Genomic DNA, 24779 nt, shown 5'->3' on the forward strand with positions numbered 1-24779 from the left:
TTTCAGAATGTGAAATGAAAAGCTACAAGTCAAGAACAATAATTGTTTAAAAACAGAGTGAACCTTCTTGAAGAATATACTCTTTCAACTCATCACTTTGTTACACCCTTTACATTAACAAATTTATTAAAATGAAAATAAAACTATTAAAAAGTTTAATTTGTAGTCAAATTAGTTATGGAAATTTTGTACTCAATATTTTTTATTAAATATTAAATTAATTAAGAGATGATCACTTCCATACATCAAATTAAGTGTTCAACTTGCTCCCCGAGGACCTCTATGCAGTAACACAGTCTTTGTTCAAACATGTTCCTGACATTTAGAAATGTTTATTTTCTAATTCTTCTGCATTCCGTCTCTATTCGCTCTCTTAATTGTTCAATAGATTCTGGCGTTGAGTTGTATACCACTGATTTGAAATAGCCTCACAAAAATGGGGTGGATTCAGGTCAAGTGAATCGATACTTCCTCCGGCCGATCCAATGATTAGGGAAATGCTGGTTTAACGAATCCCTAAAACTCGTTAGCAATCCTCGCGTGAGGAGTCTACAGCACTTCTTCTTTGGGTAAAAGGTTGTTGTGTTCGCATTTGCATGCTTGGTTTTCTCATTACGCATTATTTTGTTCCCCAAGCTGGGGAGACAAACCGATCTCCGGCTGTTTTTTAAGAACTCTAGAGACTCGTCTAGAAATCCTACTCCTAATATCATAAAAATTATACATCAAAATGTGCAGTCTATCATTTCTAAAATTTGGCCTATTGAAGCAGTTCTCCACAGCAATGAGGTGGGCATAGCTTGTATGACCGAGCACTGGCTCACTCCGGTTGTTCGGTCCGGTATTTGTGTCCAGGGATACTCGGTAGCTGCTATATACTGTAGACCGAACGTTGCAAGGGGCGGTGTCTGTACCCTTGTAAGAGAAAAGTTTCCTCGCCTCGTTCCTGAACGTCAGTTTATGTCTAATCTTAACTGTGAACTTCATTTCGAGTCCATTGTTGTTGTGGTCGGTACTCTCAATTTGGTAATCTTATCAATATACAGATCTCCATACGGAGATTCTGAATGGTGATAGATCTTCGGTAAAACAGTATAGGCCAATTTCATTACTTCCTAAACTGAACAAAATATTTGAGCGTTTAATTCACAGTACATTTACAGATTTTTTCCTAAAACCCTTTCCCTATCACATACTCACTACTTATTTTTCTTAAAAACAATTCAACCAATAATGCAATCGATGAATTTATAAGAACTGCACTCTCATCTCTTGATGCAGGCAGAAGTACTGCTGTCATTTTTTGTGATCTTACCCGTGCTTTTGATACCATCAATTATCAGTGTCTTTAGGAGAAAATGGAGATTCATGGTGTCAGAGATATGCCTCTTGAATGGTTTCGTTCTTATTTTTCAGGTCGTTCTCAATGTGTTCAAATTTCCAATAAAATCGGCAAGGGTAAATCTAGCTGTTTGCCTGTAATAGTAGGTGTTCCCCAACGTTCTATACTTGGCCCTCTTTTATTTATTGTGTACATAAATGACCTGAACAAATCGATTAAGGAACACTTAGTTCAATACGCTGACGACACTAGTATCATTATCCGAGCAGAATCACCTAATATCCTCGCGAACAGTGTGTCTTTAACTTTAAAAAGTCTCAGCCAATGGTTTTCTTCGAATGATTTATTTTTAAATACCGTAAAAATCAGAATCATACATATCAGACCCAAAAGTAATAGGATTGATAATACGATCTTTGTGGATAGTAATACTATTCAGGAATTCACATATGTGTGTTTTCAGGAATTTACATGGACTCTAACTTGGAATGGCCAAAAATATTGATCATGTATATAAACAACTAAGTGCCTGTATATATTCAATGAGATATTTTTCCACATTTTTATGTAGGAAGGTGGTTAGTTTTGGTTTATTTTGGATATTTTGTTCCTATTCTGACGTATGGGCTGATAACTTTGTTGGGAGACTTTTTAAATTGCTGTTAGAGTGAAGTGTGGGCTGGATAGTTGTAATGTAATGAAAACCTGTTGACTTTGCCTTCACTGTGTATATTTTATATCTCAATGGATACATTAAAAAACCTGCAATATTTTCCTACATATATTCCACCAGAAGCAGAGATACACTCATCATCCTGCACCATCACAGAAAGATCTTGAAAAGATCCACGTCATATGTTGGTCCCAAAATATTCAATGCTCTGCCGCTTGGGATGAAAAATTCATCAACTGAGGCATCCTTTAAAAAGAATTTAAAGCCATTCTTGATAAAAAAAAGCGTTTTACTCTGTGGACGAGATGTTGGACGGAGCTCCATAGCCTGGGCCATTACCAGATGCGTGATTGTCTATCACTTTTAGTTTTAATAACATTGTTTGTATACAAGTAATTAATATTTTAGGTTATGGTATTTATAACATATACTGCTAATACTACTATATAATACATAGTTCTGATATTATGTAATAAAAACTACGTAATGACTATGTTCTATGCATACATATAACAATCTTTATGCATTTATTGGACAATAAATATTTTGATTTGATTGATTTGACTCTTGCATAATGGGGAAGGGCTCCATCTCTATTAAAATATTTAATCTCTATTTAAAACATGATTACAATCTAGTGTTATAGTTGTTTCTATTAAGTAGTTGAGAGCTGGAATGTTGTTTAGGTTACACCATTCAAGTTGCTATCAATATCAAGTGGGCCTATGATAAAATTACCAATCATACCGGCCCATATGTGTCATCTCTCCGTTATTACCAATCATTCCGGCCCAATGTATGTAAAAAGGTCTCATCAGGCATTTATGCTCTGAGATACCTGTCAAAATTTTGTTCAAGGCAGATCATGAGAACGGCTTACTATGGGGTTGTATTTCCTTATCTGTCCTATGGCATTGCATTTGGGGCAGTTGTGGGAATGCAGCTTTTCTGAGACTTTTCAGACTACAAAAGAGAGCGCTCAGAGCGATTCTGAAATTGAAAATTAGGGACTCGTTCAGGAATAAATTTAGGGAACTTGAGTTTTCTGTCACTGCCCTGCTTATACATATTTGAGACAATAATATATTGCCGTTCGAAGTGTGTGCTGACGCAGGGTAGGGACGTTCATAATTAAAAATACTAGAGGTCGGGAAAATTTCAGAGTTGCCCAACATAGACTAAAATCTTATGAGAGCCTACCATCTGAAGTTGGTGTAAAATTTTTTAATAAACTTCCTGATAATATAAAGAACCAGACGAACCCTTTGCATTTTAAACGATTACTTGAGCGTTATTTAATATTAAATGAGTTTTATATCGTGAGCGAGTTTATGGAACATACAACTTGATCGGACAACTGTCTCTCACTGGGTGTTGACATGTCTATTCTTATGTTGACATTGTTAATTTTAGAAGTAGATCTTGTTTTTTTACTAGGTACAATTGTTAAAAAAAAATAATTTTAAACATTAACATAATTTATTGATAATTCTATAGAATTACACGATAGTTATAGAGTTATGATGATTGCTATACAAATTTTGAATTTGTCTTCTGGCAATAAAGAATTGTGATTGTGATTGATTGTGATTCTGTGGGTGTTGGATACGGCATTCTGTCGGTTACCTTCTTACAACATGTTACCTTCTTACATGTCGGACAACCATTAAGTTCAAATGATGTTCGTCAGTAAAAATAATATTAAAAGAAGATACTGCACTCGATTCAAGCCTCTGTGTCATGATCTAACTACGTTCTAGCCTTCTATCAAAACTATCTTCATTCAGTTCTTGTACTAGAGTGATTTGTAAGGGTAAAACTTATGAACATCTAATGTCTTCTTCACTGATCATAGTGTTAAGTTATGTTTACCCACAACACTTCTAGCTGACTGTTTTGGAGTGGCAAAAATACTACTAAAACACCTACTTCAACTGCTTCAGCTGTATTGGGTCGACCGGTCCTGGGCTCATCTGCAACACTCCCAGTTCGCTGAAACTTCTCAATTATTTTAGTGACTATTGTCCTGCTAATAGCATGGCCAGGGTTTCTTTAGCACTGTTGTAAGTTCTTGTTTGTGCACAGGGTAGTATCAGTTCTACACGTTCTCCTATTGTACAAACCATGTTTTATTGCCCGAGCAACTCAATTACTAAAAGTGTAACCACTACTTATCGTCGTTCCTAAAACAATACTTCAAGAACCAGAATATCAATCGGTAACTATATTTATTCAATAAAACTTCGAAACACAACACAACATTACAAAAGATTGCAATCGAACGAAATGCAAACATACGCTTAGCTGCCCAACAATGCTCAGCTGTTTATATGTCTATATCGATTCTGCCAAGAATAATAATAGGTCTGGTCTGCTAGGACCTGATCCCAGTTATTGCGACAAGCTTGGAGCTGTTTCTTTAGGAAGGATAGATTATGATTTCCTTAGCGCAGTTCACACATTATGTAAGTGAGCACATAACTCAATTTTAACATTGATTTTACGGCTTTTAACCAACCTTGCACTGTCATATTTGAAACACGATATAACATTCACTCAACACAGGCAATTAATTAAAACATGAAATAGCTCGCATACAATTTGGATTATATGGGGTTTTTTACTGTTAATATAGTATTACTTATTAAATTTTAAATTACAGAACAGTTCAAGAATGTACAGTTTAAAAATGTGATGTTGCAGGAGCAAAGTAGCGACGGCGCTGCTCAACAAACACCTGCAGATAAACGGCATCAGCACATCCGGACTGCCGGCAGAACCGTCGGCTCAGAGCAGTAGCAGTAAGATGAAGAGAGAGCGAAAGGCAGCGCGGACTCTGGGCATTATAATGTCTGCTTTCCTCGCGTGCTGGCTGCCATTCTTTCTCTGGTAAAACGAGCTTATTACTATAATATACTTTGTTCGATAAATGTTCAATTAACACACCTGGCCACAATAATATAGAGCACTTTCCCCTAAGCAAGAGATCGGCTTTTAGCCACGATAGCTTTGCTGGATGTCAAAATGAGAGGGTAATGTGATCAAAAGGGTTAAAAATATGAAACTTATGATTTTCCTAGCTTCTTGCCTTCACGACTATTTACACACTTATAAAGCCCACCTTAACGGACAAAGCTGTGAATGCCTGCACATGACATACTTGAATCTGGTTGGTTCCTGAACATGGTGATGTGGGAAAGAGAGAAAAAACAAAGGATTGCCTCTAAAAGTCATTCTTTTCACAACTAAAGTCCGAAAAAAGAAAATATTTTAAAACAATACTGTATGATCGATATTTCCAAATGTTGCAGGTTTCTGCAAGAATTTAATCTTCTCCTTATACTGGAAAGACATTAAAAGAGCGGGAGTAGAATAAATATTGTATCAAGTTAGCCTTTCCATATAATGCATGTTGTTTTCTTGTGGCACAGGTCATTTGTTGATGTATGTCAACAGTTGATGAAGGTGAGCAAAAGTTTACCTATACTAGTTGTTGCCTTGTTTTCTTGATCGAGGCAACAGGTAAACTTAAGTATGGCCATGAAATCCTTTACACGGAAAGTATGTTACTATAGACAAAAAAATATTAAATTGGTTGTAAAATTAAAAATAAAATCATGGTTATTCATCATACATACAATAACGAAGGTGTTATGATAAATTTTGTCTTCAATAAATTTTCTATTGCAGTGTATATTTACAAGATGTTTATCGCAAACAATAACAGTGCTTTAACGCCAGGTCCGCATTACATAGTACAATAGCGTTTGAGTATAAGTATGAAATACGTAGACGGTAAGTTTTCGATTGCAGCGCATGTCTTTAATATTCATATCACACACACTAACCGCATTGCACCATCTGCAGTTCTACAGTACATAGTACAATAGTGTTTGAGTGTAAGTATTAAATACGTCGACGGAAAGTTTTCGATTGCAGTGTATGTCTTTAACATTCTTATCACGCACACTAACTGCAGTGAACCATCTCCAGTTCCACAGTACATAGTACAATAGCGTTTGTGTATAAGTATAAAAAACGTCGACGGTAAGTTTTCCATTGCAGCGTATGTCTTTAACATTCATATCACGCACACTAACCGCAGTGCATCATATCCAGTTCCACAGTACATAGTAAAATAGCGTTTGAGTATAAGTATGAAATACGTAGACGGTAAATTTTCGATTGCAGCGCATGTCTTTAATATTCATATCACACACACTAACCGCATTGCACCATCTGCAGTTCCACAGTACATAGTACAATAGCGTTTGAGTATAAGTATGAAATACGTAGACGGTAAGTTTTCGATTGCAGCGCATGTCTTTAATATTCATATCACACACACTAACCGCATTGCACCATCTGGAGTTCCACAGTACATAGTAAAATAGCGTTTGAGTGAAAGTATTAAATACGTCGACGGAAAGTTTTCGATTGCAGTGTATGTCTTTAACATTCTTATCACGCGCACTAACCGCATTGCACCATCTGCAGTTCTACAGTACATAGTACAATAGTGTTTGAGTGTAAGTATTAAATACGTCGACGGAAAGTTTTCGATTGCAGTGTATGTCTTTAACATTCTTATCACGCACACTAACCGCATTGCACCATCTGCAGTTCCACAGTACATAGTACAATAGCGTTTGAGTATAAGTATGAAATACGTAGACGGTAAGTTTTCGATTGCAGCGCATGTCTTTAATATTTATATCACACACACTAACCGCATTGCACCATCTGCAGTTCCACAGTACATAGTACAATAGCGTTTGAGTATAAGTATGAAGTACGTAGACGGTAAGTTTTCGATTGCAGCGCATGTCTTTAATATTCATATCACACACACTAACCGCATTGCACCATCTGCAGTTCCACAGTACATAGTACAATAGCGTTTGAGTATAAGTATGAAATACTTAGACGGTAAGTTTTCGATTGCAGCGCATGTCTTTAATATTCATATCACACACACTAACCGCATTGCACCATCTGGAGTTCCACAGTACATAGTAAAATAGCGTTTGAGTATAAGTATGAAATAGGTAGACGGTAAGTTTTCGATTGCAGCGCATGTCTTTAATGTTCATATCACACACACTAACCGCATTGCACCATCTGGAGTTCCACAGTACATAGTAAAATAGTGTTTGAGTATAAGTATAAAATACGTAGACGGTAAGTTTTCGATTGCAGCGCATGTCTTTAATATTCATATCACACACACTAACCGCATTGCACCATCTGGAGTTCCACAGTACATAGTACAATAGTGTTTGAGTGTAAGTATTAAATACGTCGACGGTAAGTTTTCGATTGCAGCGTATGTCTTTAACATTCATATCACGCACACTAACCGCATTGCACCATCTGCAGTTCCACAGTACATAGTACAATAGCGTTTGAGTGTAAGTATTAAATACGTCGACGGTAAGTTTTCGATTGCAGCGTATGTCTTTAACATTCATATCACGCACACTAACCGCATTGCACCATCTCCAGTTCCACAGTACATAGTAAAATAGTGTTTGAGTATAAGTATAAAATACGTAGACGGTAAGTTTTCGATTGCAGCGCATGTCTTTAATATTCATATCACACACACTAACCGCATTGCACCATCTGCAGTTCCACAGTACATAGTACAATAGCGTTTGAGTGTAAGTATTAAATACGTCGACGGTAAGTTTTCGATTGCAGCGCATGTCTTTAATGTTCATATCACACACACTAACCGCATTGCACCATCTGGAGTTCCACAGTACATAGTAAAATAGTGTTTGAGTATAAGTATAAAATACGTAGACGGTAAGTTTTCGATTGCAGCGCATGTCTTTAATATTCATATCACACACACTAACCGCATTGCACCATCTGCAGTTCCACAGTACATAGTACAATAGTGTTTGAGTGTAAGTATTAAATACGTCGACGGTAAGTTTTCGATTGCAGCGTATGTCTTTAACATTCATATCACGCACACTAACCGCAGTGCACCATCTCCAGTTCCACAGTACATAGTACAGTAAAGAACGTGTGTAAGTATGAACGATATCTTCGGTAAATTTTATATTGCAGTGTTTTTTTTTTTTTTTTTTAAATGTTTGCCTCAAACAGGTACAGTAGTATTTCAAAGCCAGTTCCGCAGTATAAGTACAGTAAAGAACGTGTGTAAGTATGAACGATATCTTCGGTAAATTTTATATTACAGTGTTTTTTTTTAATATGTTTGCCTCAAACAGGTACAGCAGTATTTAAAAGCCAGTTCCGCAGTACAAGTACAGTAAAGAACGTGTGTAAGTATGAACGATATCTTCGGTAAATTTTATATTGCAGTGTTTTTTTTAATATGTTTGCCTCAAACAGGTACAGTAGTATTTCAAAGCCAGTTCCGCAGTATAAGTACAGTAAAGAACGTGTGTAAGTATGAACGATATCTTCGGTAAATTTTATATTGCAGTGTTTTTTTTTTAATATGTTTGCCTCAAACAGGTACAGCAGTATTTCAAAGCCAGTTCCGCAGTACAAGTACAGTAAAGAACGTGTGTAAGTATGAACGATATCTTCGGTAAATTTTATATTACAGTGTTTTTTTTTTTTAAATGTTTGCCTCAAACAGGTACAGTAGTATTTCAAAGCCAGTTCCGCAGTATAAGTACAGTAAAGAACGTGTGTAAGTACGAACGATATCTTCGGTAAATTTTATAATGCAGTGTTTTTTTTTTTAATATGTTTGCCTCAAACAGGTACAGCAAGATTTCAAAGCCAGTTCCGCAGTATAAGTACAGTAAAGAACGTGTGTAATTATGAATGATGTCGCAGGTAAATTGTTTATTGTTGAGTATGTATTATTATTCCTCTCACACACACCGCAGTTCATCAACACCAATTATTCTCTACAGTACATAGTACAACTGCGAATGTGTGTTAGAATAATTGGTTTTCTCTGGTAGTTACCTGCAGTGTGTTCCTGAGCATTCCTATCACAAACACTAATAGAAGTGCGTCAGCACCAATTATTCTCTACAGTACATAGTACAACTGCGAATGTGTGTTAGAATAATTGGTTTTCTCTGGTAGTTACCTGCAGTGTTCCTGAGCATTCCTATCACAAACACTAATAGAAGTGCGTCAGCACCAATTTTGTACAGCACATATTAAAATTACGTATAATGAGTGGTGTCTCCAGTAAATATTCGATTACGGTGTATATATGTATGATACATTCTAACCGCAGTATTTAGTATAATATCGAACGCATGCAGAATGCTCGGCTACACGTACTATCCTGGCTGTAGAGGCTGAACTATACGGACTGCAAAACCGTTACCGAAATTCGTTGGTCGGTGTTAGAAAAACTAGGCTATGGGGATCTGCGTTCTCTTACTGTGCTCATGCTTACCGCGCCAATAGACGTGTTAACAGGCAGAGTGGTGGATCTAAACCCCAACTACCGAGTAAATTCGGTGATCTAAAGTTCCACATAATTAACTCTAAGAGCCTAGCTCTGGAAGAACGTAAGCCTACAACGGGTTTGGATTAACCTTGAGCCAAAACATAATAGGCTGAGGTCTGTGAAGTTGACAAACCCAAAATCGCTTATTAACATTTTTTAACATTCTTCGCTATTTCTTCGTTAGTCCCTGTTAGTTCTCATGTGAAAATTAATATATTAGTAGTATTCACCTATTTATAGGCTTCATTTAATGATTAAGCCAATTTCGCAGTATTAAAAATATTTAACTTACCCACATTAAATAAAAATAAGCACGTACTCAGAACATTTATCTTTGGTTATTCTGTTATTTCTCACGGAAAATTCGTTAGTTCAACAATAATAACCATTTCACATCCCTAATTCAAGGGCTAGGCATACTTCACACCATGAAAGTAGCGAACCGAGTTTAAATCTTAATAGATATTTAAATTGTAGTCAAAACGATGCCAAATGCTTTCCTGACAACATGTTTATTAGTTACCGTTAGTTTTGTCATTTAACACCTTTGTTTACACAGTTTCCTATTTTAAAAATAATTAAGAAACGCATAATTTCCATGTCTGTGAATTTGGCTGACCTAAAATAGCCCATCCACTTAAAACGCGCGTTAGAATGAATTGCGTCCACATTAAAGTGTTGAATACCAGTATATGCTATTATAATTCCGTTTACATTATTGTTAACCACAGTGCACCAGCCTCTGGCCTGCAATTCAGAGGACAACAGTAAGAGCTTATTAGATTGAATGGCGTCTCTGGTAAAGTGCTAAATACCCGTAAATTGTATTAACTCTCATATTGCATTTGTTAAACACAGTGCTTCAGCACCATACCTGCAGTACAGAGCACAATAAAGAGCGTGTGTTATAGTGAAAGGTGTCTCCTAGTAAATTTCGAGGTCCATTATATATCATTAGCATTCTCATTCCACACGCTAACCGCAGTGCAGCGGCACCAATTTAACAGTACTGAAGTGATTCGCGCCTCCAGTAAAGTAAATGCACACTTGTCATTACACATTACTATTAAGCTTGGTTACACATATTATCCTAGCTCTAATTCTAGCGTTGAAGTCAACTTTACCACTATCTTTTATTACGTATATTTTATACAAACTGTAATCTGTTTCAAACCTATCTATTTCACAATTAAGTTTTCAGGAACGATTTAAACCCATCTATTTAAATTAAAAAATGGATTAATATGTTTGTAAAATACAAAGATCCATAAAATGTATACGTAGCTAAGTCATTACTTTCAGGTCCTAAAGCTGTTTATTCATTATTATTGTGATTAAAATGCGTGATTGTGATTGCGATGCGCTTATTTCAGGTATCTGTACTGAAACCCGTAATAGACTATTGTCTAGTGGTCCCTGCAGTTGTCTTTGTGATTTACTTTAATGCCGTTCTCAATCCACTCATTAACGCTTCTTTCAGGTATCTCATAACTACTTTGTATAAAGAACTGTTATAGACTGTTACCAGCCGTGCAATGTTCGCTGCTGTATTTTGCGTGGGAAACTTCAACTCTACTCTCAGTGCTCTAATTTATGTTTATTACAGGTATGTGACAATTACTTTGTGTGGACGCAGTGGTCGCTGTTGCACTTTGCGTGGGAAACTTCAACTCTACTCTCAGTGCTCTAATTTATGTTTATTACAGGTATGTGACAATTACTTTGTGTGGACGCAGTGGTCGCTGTTGCACTTTGCGTGGGAAACTTCAACTCTACTCTCAGTGCTCTAATTTATGTTTATTACAGGTATGTGACAATTACTTTGTGTGGACGCAGTGGTCGCTGTTGCACTTTGTGTGGGAAACTTCAACTCTACTCTCAGTGCTCTAATTTATGTTTATTACAGGTATGTGACAATTACTTTGTGTGGACGCAGTGGTCGCTGTTGCACTTTGGGTGGGTAACTTTATTTCTACTCTCGATCCTCTCATCAACGCTTATTTCAGGTATCTGATAACTACTTTGTGTGGACAACCGTGCTATTGTCCCCATGCAGTGGTTGCTGCAGTTTTTTGGGTGGGATACTTCAATTCCGCTCTGAACCCGCTTATTTACGCTTACTTCAATCGAGAGTTTCGAGTAGCTTTCAAGAAGACTCTCCAGTCGTGCTGCTATCATCTCCTCCTTGTCTTCCCATCACGGTAGCTATCATTAACTTTTTCTAAATAATTAGGTTTAGAAACTGGTCAAAACATTAGCTATTATTTCCAAATTGTTCAATTTAAAAACTTTTATAACAACAGAGCAATCATATACTTTAACAATTAACGAACTTACGGACGTTTTGTCTGTATGTTTCTCTCCGAAGCTTGATTTTGCCAGATTTACTTTAAATATTAATTTATATTATTTACTCCGACACTTGTGAAATATTTTTGACAAATAAGTTTTATCATCAGGTCTTTGTTTAAACCTTACTATAAGCTCAAATAAAGCTGTAAATGTAGTTTTATAGTATACTGTTATTGCAAGTTAAATTATATATTAGTTCTATATCACCTGATAACAGTTTCAAAGTTATGTATTCAAGAAGGATGAACCTAGTGAACTCTAACACTAGAAATTAAAATCATTTCAAAATATGTGTATCTGTAAACACTCTAATGCTTGTATTTAAGTCAAGTTTTCTTCCTAGTTGGAACAAAATATTTCCTAGTAAATACGAAATCTAATTTCTCCATTTAACTTAAAAAAGGCAGATAACCAAGCGAAAAAATATCAAGGCAGCAATTATTATGATAATGGTTCTAGATCTCATTTTGTTGGACGGATTCATCCAAATCTTTCACGTTTGCAGTCAAGGAGGCAGAGCCCTAAGCTGAAATGCAAATCCATTGATTTTAGTACACGAGTGAATTCATTTCCAGAAGGCATTCCAGCCATCGGTTCCAGCCACAGTCCAGCACAATACGAGGCAGCCGCCCGATCATGAACAGCAATGTATCGTCCTCCGCCGAGATCCATTTCCTCAACAACTCCTCAATCCTGCGAGCAAACACGCCCGAGGACCGGCCCAAGTCTTCAGATCCGGATCATCGCCCTCACTCTGAAGCGGTCATGTAAATGTCTCTCTAAGTAAGAAGGAATACCACTTTTCTGTATTATCTAAATTTAGAATGTATTATTAATCATACGAATATAAAATAGGTTACCAGGTCAGACGGCCATAATTCTAACTGTTATTTAGTTTACTTCTAAATCAAAACTAATTTCTATTTAACTTGGTTTTCTTTTTCTACTATATGACTACTCACTCACATCAAAGAACGGCAAAATCTCACTTGATGCAGTACGCCTCGCACATTTTACTAGAATTGAAATGAACTGAACACATGACACCTCCACACACTTGGTTAGAATTAGAAGTAGTACGATTTTCATATATAAATAGAACTAAAATAAACTGATCATAAGACTGGTTAGAATTACAAAGCAGTACGACTTATACATTATTTTATAACTAATCATACTACATTATTCAATATAAGATTTATGTCTGGTTTAATATTTACATAGGAATAGTGAAATACTGAAATTCTTGTCCTGTTACATTACGCACTCGGTCCTTATATATTTATTCAACTATTAAATGTGACCACACAATGCTTCCTTGGTTGCTCCACCAATAAAATTTCAGTGAGTTTTTTCGGTTGCAATGTTTCTAATTTTTCACTGGGACATAAAATACTTTTCTTATATGCTATAAATCAAAGTTAAAATGTTTATTTAGTGTATAATTTACAATACACTCATGTAAATTTATCGCAGCACTTACTTCCTCGTTATTCTTCAACACGCTGGTGTGTTCTATTGGGCAGACTGCTAGACTTCTTAATAGAATATTGAATGACTTTAATATTACAGGGTGTTTATACTTTTCCATTTAAAGTTATAACATTTTAACGAAAATATAAACAACTTTATTAAGCTTTGTAACAAGGACTTGACCTAATATCTTTGTTCGATAATATGCACGCATACAATCAATTCTGCTTTCCAGTACGACCTAAGCACGAAGTAACATTCGATAATCGATATTAAAAAACGACCCCCGAGTCATTTATTTTTTCTTCTTTGGTATTTAACTTATTGTTATTCACCCGATCCTTGATAAAACAAAAAACAAACAAAATCACGTGGGATAATATCCGAGACTTATCCAACGGTTTGAAAGTGTTCTGTACAAGCTATCTCGAACACACACGAATTTGGGGAGGAGGGATCGCCACCCTGTAGAAAAATTGCATTTGTCAGCAATTTTTAGTTAGGAATATCCAAGTTCTGCGACATCAAAGGATATGTTCCTAATTTTTTGCATCGCCTTTAAATAAAAAAGATCCAATTACTGTACTCGACCGTAGAAATCCCATATCAAATATTTAATTTTTCACCAAATCTGGTCTTCTTTCCATAAGAAAATGGGTAGTTTTACTTCTCAATTCCCTAAACCCTAAAATGTTGCATGTTTACTTTACCTGATAAATTAAAAATAGACTCGACAAAGAAAATATTCCTTTTCAGATAATTGTACTCATGGAGTAACACATCTAGCATGAATAGAGCACATATTATTTCGGAAAATCCAGTTATTTGGAATAATCCTTCAAAATATGTAGTTTAAATTCACAGAACTTTAAGGATTTCAAACTTTGCATACGGTTGACTGTTTCATGTTTAACTCACGTGCTGCACGTCTCGTGGATTGTTTGGGCTATACACGCCGCATATCATTATGGACACGGAGACCACCGTTGCCATTCTCGTGGTTGGAACTGCTGTGAATATCTCATACTGTCATTATTGAAGACCAGGAAAGAGGATTTCTATTACATATTTAAAAAATCTCCTCTGTATAGTAACATCAGATTTTGTTTTAGTAACCACTTCACTTACTATGCTATAAAACGAAACCATAATGCGATTCTTATGATACATCAACTATTTGTTATGTTCACCAGGCAACAATATAGACCAAATCCATGATTCCAACTTCATATAAACTCTGTCATGTGATAGTAGTATGAAATTATTATGCCCTACGCAAAACGAATTGGAGACGATTTAGTTGTTTATAAACACTATGTAGAATTTGGTAAGATTTTTACCTCTCTCTCGCAGATTAACACTTTAAATATTATGAATGCAGAGTTAAATATAATATGAAAAGGTTTATTTTAAGTATAATATTTTATAATAAAAACATATTTTTAGGTTAAAACATAATTCGCAACAATGAATAAAATTAATACCGTCGCTCATTTACGGCTTCATGGTATAAACTCTGAATTACTTGTACAACTGGTAATACAATAGTTCTAAGAGAGCGACGATTACTTTTGTTTTACACAAAGCTTTGATCAGTTTTCTGTGTTCCAAGTATTTTAGGAAATAACTGTCAGTTGCAGTCACTAATAACCTGTAACATCTCTGCTCAGCAGCTGACACTCGGAATAACAGAGACAACATTTCGGCAACTCACCGCAGCGGTCCCACATTGATCAGTTGTCTGTGTTCCAAGTATTTTAGGAAATGATAACTGTCAGTTGCAGTCACTAATAACCTGTAACATCTCTGCTCAGCAGCTGACACTCGGAATAACAGAGACAACATTTCGGCAACTCACCGCAGCGGTCCCACATTGATCAGTTGTCTGTGTTCCAAGTATTTTAGGAAATGATAACTGTCAGTTGCAGTCACTAATAACCTGTAACATCTCTGCTCAGCAGCTGACACTCGGAATAACAGAGACAACATTTCGGCAACTCGCCGCAGGGGTCCCACATTGATTAGTTGTCTGTGTTCCAAGTATTTTAGGAAATGATAACTGTCAGTTGCAGTCACTAATAACCTGTAACATCTCTGCTCAGCAGCTGACTCTCGGAATAACAGAGACAACATTTCGGCAACTCACCGCAGCTGTCCCACATTGATCAGTTGTCTGTGTTCCAAGTATTTTAGGAAATGATAACTGTCAGTTGCAGTCACTAATAACCTGTAACATCTCTGCTCAGCAGCTGACACTCGAAATAACAGAGACAACATTTCGGCAACTCACCGCAGCGGTCCCACATTGATCAGTTGTCTGTGTTCCAAGTATTTTAGGAAATGATAACTGTCAGTTGCAGTCACTAATAACCTGTAACATCTCTGCTCAGCAGCTGACACTCGGAATAACAGAGACAACATTTCGGCAACTCACCGCAGCGGTCCCACATTTCTGACAATCATCTCACAATAGACTTAGTTTTCTGAGACAAATATATTTTTATAACATTATTATGGGCCAAAATGAAAGACTTACATCAAAATAAAGTGAGCATTAAAATAAAAACAAACTGCTATGCGACACCTTGACAGAATTCTTGAATAACTGTCAGAAAAGAAACTTTCTTGTGATCATCTCCAAGCGATGAAAGTTATAAATATATAGAAGTTACAATAATTGTTAATTGTTGGATCACAGGTTGTAAATGGTAATCTTCATTGTATGTGTATATATGTTTATAGTGTGTTGCTATGTTAAGTTTTAAGATTTATATTTGTTGTACATTCCTCTGTGATAATACTCAGAAATTTGTAAAAATACAAAGACAGGAAGACTTACTCTTAATTTGTACATCGTAAAACTAAGTCAATTTTAAAGCCATGTTAATTATGTTATTGATGTTATCAAACCATAGCTGTAATAAATTAAGCGGGAAGAATAAATAATCATTCTGCTAAATTGTACTGTAATTATTATTACTTGTAATCAAGATTTCAATTAATAACCATATTACATGAGATGTGAAATTTAGTCCAATTAGTAAAATTACTATTACACATTTAAACTCGAGGACTCAAATTATTAAATTTTGAAAAAAAACAAGTTAATTAAAAAAGAAACTACTGCATCGTCGTCTGCGCAATTTTGTTTTAGTAAAGCATGGTTTCAAAACAGAATTTAATTTATAAAATCTCAGTAAACTAAATCTCAAATGTTCTAACTGCAACGATGGTATTAGAAAGCTGAGATCGGCCTCAGTACAGTCCATGATGTAGACCGGTAACACATGTGAAAAGTAGACGACGGTAAAGGCAGAACACAAGTGTGGGTGCTTATACAAAATATAAATATCAGCTTGGTACTTTATCATCAAGCTTGCTACTAGTTTTATTACGGAGAAACTAAATGTAAATCGTCATTACGTATTCCACCTTATTAAGCATCTGCCTAGGCAACTGAAATTAGTTCTTTAAATCATGAACTGTTACTATCATAGACCTATTTATTTTGTGTGCCTCAATCTCATATTCCACCTTATTAAGCATCTGCCTAGGCAACTGAAATTAGTTATTTACATCATGAACTGTTACTATCATAGACCTATTTATTTTGTGTCCCTCAATCTCATATTCTGCCAGATTTAGCGTCTGCCTACGCAGTCGTCATCAGTTATTTACATCATGAACTGTTACTATCATAGACCTATTTATTTTGTGTCCCTCAATCTCATATTCTGCCAGATTTAGCGTCTATCTACGCTGTCGTTATCAGTTATTTACATCATGAACTGTTACTATCATAGACCTATTTATTTTGTGTCCCTCAATCTCATATTCTGCCAGATTTAGCGTCTATCTACGCTGTCGTTATCAGTTATTTACATCATGAACTGTTACTATCATAGACCTATTTATTTTGTGTCCCTCAATCTCATATTCTGCCAGATTTAGCGTCTATCTACGCAGTCGTCATCAGTTATTTACATCATGAACTGTTACTATCATAGACCTATTTATTTTGTGTCCCTCAATCTCATATTCTGCCAGATTTAGCGTCTACCTACGCTGTCGTTATCAGTTATTTACATCATGAACTGTTACTATCATAGACCTATTTATTTTGCGTCCCTCAATCTCATATTCTGTCAGATTTAGCGTCTGCCTACGCAGTCGGCATAAGTTATTTACATCATGAACTGTTACTATCATAGACCTATTTATTTTGCGTCCCTCAATCTCATATTCTGTCAGATTTAGCGTCTACCTACGCAGTCAGCATAAGTTATTTACATCATGAACTGTTACTATAATAGACCTATTTATTTTGTGTGCCTCAACTCATATTCTGCCAGATTTAGCGTCTACCTACGCTGTCGTTATCAGTTATTTACATCATGAACTGTTACTATCATAGACCTATTTATTTTGCGTCCCTCAATCTCATATTCTTTCAGATTTAGCGTCTACCTACGCTGTCGTTATCAGTTATTTACATCATGAACTGTTACTATAATAGACCTATTTATTTTGCGCACCCTCAATCTCATATTCTGTCAGATTTAGCGTCTACCTACGCTGTCGTTATCAGTTATTTACATCATGAACTGTTACTATCATAGACCTATTTATTTTGCGCACCCTCAATCTCATATTCTGTCAGATTTAGCGTCTACCTACGCAGTCGTCATCAGTTATTTACATCATGAACTGTTACTATCATAGACCTATTTATTTTGCGTCCCTCAATCTCATATTCTGTCAGATTTAGCGTCTACCTACGCAGTCGGCATAAGTTATTTACATCATAAACTGTTACTATCATAGACCTATTCATTTTTCCCCCCTTCTCATATTCTGCCATATTGGTGTCTGCCTACGCAGTCGGCATCAGTTATCACATAATGATAGTAACATACTATCATCGACCTATTGGTTTATTGTCCATCGCATATTCTGCCTGTTTTAGCATCTACCTATGCAGAAGAGAGAAAAAGAGATAGAGATGAGAGAGAGAGAGAGAGAGAGAGAGAGAGAGAGAGAAAGTATTTGTGTTTTTCTAAATTTTACTGTTTCCATTTTTAAATCAAGAAACCAAGTTATAATCATCAAATGTTTTAAATCTAAAAGTTGTAATTAATTGCAAACCAAGTGGGCTTGTACTCATACTACAAGTTAATATTCCTCGAATACAATTAAAAGAATATTTATAAAACTACAATTTCAGATAATACTAGCAAATATTACTAATTGTGCTAAATATTACAGCTCCTGGTGAAATTTATATTATTAAAATTTGTATTATTGTGGAATTTGTGTCATAGTATCGGTATCTGTTAACTTCATGGTTTAGGGTATTATAGAAATAAAGTCATTGAATGAAATGGGAAACCAACTATATTTGTACTGCAAACGCAATTGACTTAAGTCTTGTTTTAAATATTTTTTTCAAACGCTCCGTAGGTTTTGTTATTATCTCTTCTGTGTAATTATAAATAGGTTCAATAAAATATATGTTACCTCTTTTGTAACTGATATGTTACTGAACATACTGTTTGAATTGCAATCTGTTTTACAATTTATCACGTTCTGATATACAGTACGCTTAGATGGTTTTAAGCAATAACTGATCTTTATTTATCGAGCCCAGATAACGGATACCCTGTACAGTATTGTACTCCAATTCAGTTGTTAAAGGTTTTGGACACAAAATGTAAACTCATTAAAAGAAATTTATATGTTTTCTTGAATTTAGTGGCATAATCTGATTAACATCTAAATCTATTAATATTATACTACCTTATGATGTATTGAACTATTTTTGAATTATATACGTACCTTTTCATAAAATGAGTTCGATGAAATGTGTGCTTCAAACCATACCAGATTGCCATAGTTTTATATTTTAGTCCAGCGGGGGGAAACTAAGTTAATTTACTGTATATTATATTATATTTTTAAAGTATACACAACAAATATTGACAAGCAGGTTTTCCATTTCAAGTTTTCAATTATGTAGAACGCCTTACCTTGTTTCATGTGACCTCACCCTTGATGTTTGATGTCGAGGCGAAATGTTGAGAAATGAACACATTTCGCTCTCGCGATCCACCGAGTCTTCATAGTTTAGACTTTTAGCCAGATGTAATTTCAAGTTTAAGTGTTGTAACAATTATTGATGGTAATGTATTCGGTCAGTACACTTGTTATGTTTAATTTACTTTTCGTAATGGATTCTTCCAAAGTAGATTAAAATATTAAACTTTGATTTTACACTATTTAACTACAAATATAATCAATTTTATTCAGACAAGAAGGTTTAAAACACCGGTGAACTAGTCGCTGTAATATTTAAAATTGAAATGAATCATAAATAGAACGTAGTTGTCATAACTGCAATATAAAGAACACTACAGCACGCAAGAACTTCTTATCAGACAAATACTTTTATTTTGATCATTTTTACTTTATAAATATAAAAATAGTGGAAAATTAAAAGATGTATTAGAGGTGTATTTGTACCTTGGTACATAGAACCGCAGTTTATCATGTCCTAAGTTGTTCCCCAATTCATGAATTGAGACCCAGTGTCATGAAACAATCGGGTTTCATCCGTGATGGCACCCACTAGGTTTATAGAGACTTTGTGTGAAATGAAATGAAGGAATGGAATAACGATGAAAAAGGTATATAAACATATTTTTCAACACGTTCATCATAATAACAATGTACTCGTATATAATTTATATTAGAAACATACTATCCTCACATATACTACTCATACCAGTGCAACTGCAGCGAAGAGACCTATGCCGACTACGCCCTAACCATCCGGCCCAGATAGTGCTCCCTCAGAGACACCACAAACCGAGGACAAATCTCCGAGGATGTCATGCTACAAGGAAGGGAATTCCACGCACGTCATGCTGTTACTACAAAAGATCAATCAATTAATCAATCTTTATTTGCAAGACTTGATTTACACAGGCAAGGTAGAGTCAACAGCTGCAACCTTTTGAAGGTTTCTCTACAAAACTCTGAAATTCAAATGAGCGAATAATCACTGTGAAGCAAGCGATTCATATAAATGAGCAATTTTAACACTCTCATACAATGATTTTTGCACAGGCCCCCAACAAAACCACTGCGTTGGTAAGATGGGGGTAAATGAAGCCACAATAAGCCGTCATCAGAACCTGATTTGGGCAATACTTGGCTAAAGGCACCAAGACATAAATGCCTGAGGATAATTTCGCGCAATCATACTCAATGTGTTCTTTCCATGTCAACCGTCGATCTAGGTGTATTCCAAGGAATTTAGTAGTGCAGTCTGCTTCCAGAATTCAATCTTCCAACATAACGGCAGGGCCACATTCTGAGTCTGAAGGCCGCAGAGCAAAGTTCATCACATTGGATTTTAATGTGTTTGTTTATAGATTGAGACTGTTGAAATTTTGAACACAATTGTTGGTTTCAACAAAATTCCGTTCTTTCAAAAGAGATTTTGATTTTCCACTGAAGCAGAGAGTCGTGTCATCAAGCACACTGCACGACTTTTCCGTGCAGTAGCGATGACCTATTGTAATTCACATACATAAGAAACAGAATCAATTGAACTGATAATTGATCCCTGGGGAACTCTGGTTTAAAATCCAAAGCTCACATGGATTGGATTTGAAAATTGATTTTACATTTTGACAACTTGAGATTTGTCGCTTTGAAATCATCTAAGCCACATGTGTGGTACGCCTCAAATGAGATGTGATTCCAGTTTTTTGAGCAGAGTTATGTGATCAACCCAGTTAAATGCCTTTGATAAATTCGAGAGAGGAACTTAGGGTGGTATTTTGATTTTATAATCCCTCGACAAGCAAGTCGTCAAGACTCACAACAGCGTCTACACTTGATTTACCTTTCCTGAACTCAAACTGTTCATCTGGAAGTTGGTTGTGTTTATCCAAGTACTGCAGCATAATTGTAACAAATATTTTTTCATAAAATTTGCTCAAAACTGGCAAAATTGAGACAGGTTTGTGGAACTGAGATAGTCCTTTTTAAAAATTGGAAAAACTCTTTGTTGAAAAGACAGATTAATGAGTTGAGTTAAAGGTCTCAAATATACTTATAACCTTTTTTATGAGAAACATTGATATCAAGTTGAGATCATTTAGTTTTTGGCTTGGAGCTGCTGAATAATTCGATCGACCTCTTTTTCAGCGACAGGGGCCAGTGCCATTGAGGATACTGGACTCAGTCTTCGCGTGGGAATTACCTGAGGCTGTAATCGTCGAAGACTTAGCTCACAAGCCAAAGACGCGAAAAATCTGTTAAACTTATTTGCCACCTCCTTTGCATCACCCACAAGTTTGTTCCTGATTTTAGTTCTAATACCTTTACAAAGGTTTTTTTTATTGTTCATGATGCCCCAAACAGTTTTAGAAACATTGTAGAAGAAACGATTGATTTAGAGACATCGATTGTTTTCGCTGGTTTCATCACTTTTCATAGGTTTTTTAATACTTTTGAAAAACATTTGAATGTATTGTTTGAGGTATTTTTGTTGATTTCGGATACAAATTTGAGTTTTTCTCTCGAAACCAATATGCCTTCAGTGATCCAGCTGTTTGCCCTTTTAAGACAAACTCGGTTGGTTTTTGTAGGACAGCATGTCTTTAGACGTAAAAGCAGAACATCGTAAAACGTTTTAAAATTGCTTTTCTACGGATTAAGGTAAATTTATAAAATCCCATTTTTCTTTCTTAAGGGAAGAGTTGAAAAGAGCAATATTTTCAGGCCTTATGTCTCTTACTGTTTTTTTTTTTTAATTTTGGACTCCCTTTCAATTCTCTTTCCACTAATTATAACCTCTAGGCCATAGTGGTCCGAGACTGCTGTGTTAACACGGATACTGTGATGTTTGGAAGGTTGGAAATGACATTGTCTATGGCTGTCTGAGTTGTTGCTGTTACTATTTTCGGATTTGTGATAAACAACTAAAGGCCAAAAGACTTTCACAAATTCACAAATGTTTTGGTGGTTGGATGTTTGTTGTCCATCGCGTTGATGTTGAAGGTACCTGTCAGGACGAATTCATGTCGTTGGTAAAGTCAGGTCTCTAAGTAAGGATTCGAATTTGGAAAAAACATTTCTTTGTTTCCGATGGGATATCTATAGATTCCAATGACCAAAGATTTTGAATTGTGTGATTGAAGCTTGATACTGACTGCTTCAAAATCACGTTCAAATGTTTCTTGGGTGTGGAAAGTGAGCATAGATTTTTGAAAAATATTGGCCTACTCCTTTGGAACGTTAGCCAATTTTTAATTTAGAATTTTGTAGAGGTAAAGGTTTTCCTTGTTGAAACTGTTTTCGGACACAACAAGAACATCTGTTTCTTGATCTTCACACATTAGTTGGATTTCATCTACTTTGTTGTTTGCCGATTGACAGTTTTTATGAAGAAGTCCTATTTTTGGACCAACCGTCACTTTACTGCGTCGATTGCAGGTGGGATTCCTAAAAAGGATGGTAAATTTACTTTAGTTGCGACTGGCGATCCGCTGATAGCCCCCGCATAAGCGATGTGTCCCCAGGGTAGCAGCAGGCGCAGGCACGGTGGCTAGAGTGGTCGCCACTGGATCTCTCACAGGGTGAGACGGGATAAGACTTGTCATATACTGCAGTTCTGTGCAACGCCATGCGAAGCACAGACGAACCAGGCCGAGTTCTCTTCAGACCACTTTGAGAGAAACATTTGGAAATCGTTTCAGAAATAATGTGTAAAGCCTGAATTTAAACTTGAGTTGACCAATGTTAAACTTTTTTTGATCTGAGGTCATTCAACTTAAAAATCATTGAATTTATATAATGGTTTTATATGCTCAATTCTCCTGAGATCAAATGCATATAACATACAGTAATTTTGGGTTCTCTATAGTTTTTCACCCAAAGCCACAGTCATGTCGTTCATCACACTTTCACAGTAAGAAAAATGAGGTAGTATGAGTACTTTGACCAACAGCAGTTTTATGTAAAGCTGCAAAACCCTCTGTAGTTATTTCAATTAATGTATAAGTCACAATAACCTTCTTATAAGTCTCTGTCGCTGCATCAGTACAGTTAAGAGTACAGTTTATTGTCAGTCCTAATTTCTAAACTTTATCATAATAAGATAGTACAGTTCCATTTACAGTAACGTTACGTATATATTTTAAATCATCGAAGATCGAGAGTTGTAATGAGTTTTCGCAATATGTTTTTTTTTTTTTTAGTTAGGTCAAATCCATCTTTTCTAGTCCAGTTCAGCACATTGTTGATGTCAGCGTTGATCATAGTAATGGCATTATCGATGTGATGTGTATTAACGTGGGCATAAATCTGGAGGTCATCAGCGTACATGTGGGATTTGCAGTGTACCAGTACCGTGTAAAGTCATTAACATGCAACACAAACAAGGGAGGACCAGGTATGGAACCCTGAGGAACACCTCACTCAACACTCGGCCAGTTGGATGTTACGTCATCTACCTGTACCTACTGCCTTCTGCCAGACAGATAAGACCTCAGCCATTGCACTACAGTACATATTCTGAAAAACCAATGATTCTCAATTTTGCAAATAGTAGTCTGTAGTTTACACAGTAAAAAACCTTTGAGACATCAAAGACTGTCAGTGTTGTGCTTAGTTTTGGTCAATCGTGAATCATCAGTGACTTTCAGTAAAGCAGTTTCAGTACTATGCCCTATTCGAAATCCTGAGTGTAAATTATTTAGAACGTTATCGCGAGTTAAACAATCAATAATCCGGCAGTGTACAATTTTTCGAGCCCTTTGGATAGAGCAAGTAGAATAATAATTGATATGAAGTCTTGGCAAGATGTTTTAACTGAGTTATTGTTGAAGGGACGGACAATAGCAGACTTCCAAAGGGAAACACCCTGGTAACAGTGACGCGTTAAACATATATGTGGTTATTAGGGCAGTTGCAAGAAGAATGTTTTTTATTAATCGAATTTTTATGCCGCCACATCCTTCAGCATTACTGCCAATACGGTGAATGGCTTTCAACACGTCTGATTGTATTACAGGATTAAAAGATGATCGTTCATATTTGCGCCAATTGATAGGCATATTTAGAAGTTCGTTAGCATAATCTGTAACTAACAGGATTACAATAGTAATCCTGGTTTTTATTGACAGTGTGACAACATGAAAAATAGTCATTCAGATCATTTAAGGCCAATATTTTTAGATGAGGAACGCGATTTTTGTCCAAACCAAGTTTTCCCAACATTACGCCACAAATCGCTAGATGGCTGTTTCTTTTCAAATAGTTTACGCGTATATCTCAATCTAGAATTTCATATTTCAGTTGTTTAAATATATTCCTAATTTGTTGTTTTTGAACCATTAAAAAGGAGTCACTACATCTTCGAGCTCTTCTATACAGGGATTCATGTTGAGCCATCAAGTTAAGAATTTCAC

At 35.8% G+C, this 24779-nt stretch overlaps 1 protein-coding gene across 2 annotated transcripts in view; it reads left to right on the forward strand.

Moving 5' to 3' along the window:
- LOC124359068 (octopamine receptor beta-1R-like) overlaps positions 1-17600 on the forward strand; it is a 104759-nt gene extending 87159 nt beyond the window's left edge. For both annotated transcript variants that reach the window (XM_046811476.1, XM_046811475.1), the window contains exons 6-9: positions 4719-4904; positions 11481-11675; positions 12402-12609; positions 15693-17600. In XM_046811476.1, the coding sequence (XP_046667432.1) occupies positions 4719-4904; positions 11481-11675; positions 12402-12597 (577 nt within the window). In that variant the 3' untranslated portion in view covers positions 12598-12609; positions 15693-17600. The remainder of the gene's footprint in view (positions 1-4718; positions 4905-11480; positions 11676-12401; positions 12610-15692) is intronic.
- Positions 17601-24779: the final 7179 nt, after the last annotated feature.

The sequence above is a fragment of the Homalodisca vitripennis genome, chromosome 4 (genome assembly GCF_021130785.1).
Source record: "Homalodisca vitripennis isolate AUS2020 chromosome 4, UT_GWSS_2.1, whole genome shotgun sequence".
Classification (NCBI taxonomy): domain Eukaryota; kingdom Metazoa; phylum Arthropoda; class Insecta; order Hemiptera; family Cicadellidae; genus Homalodisca; species Homalodisca vitripennis.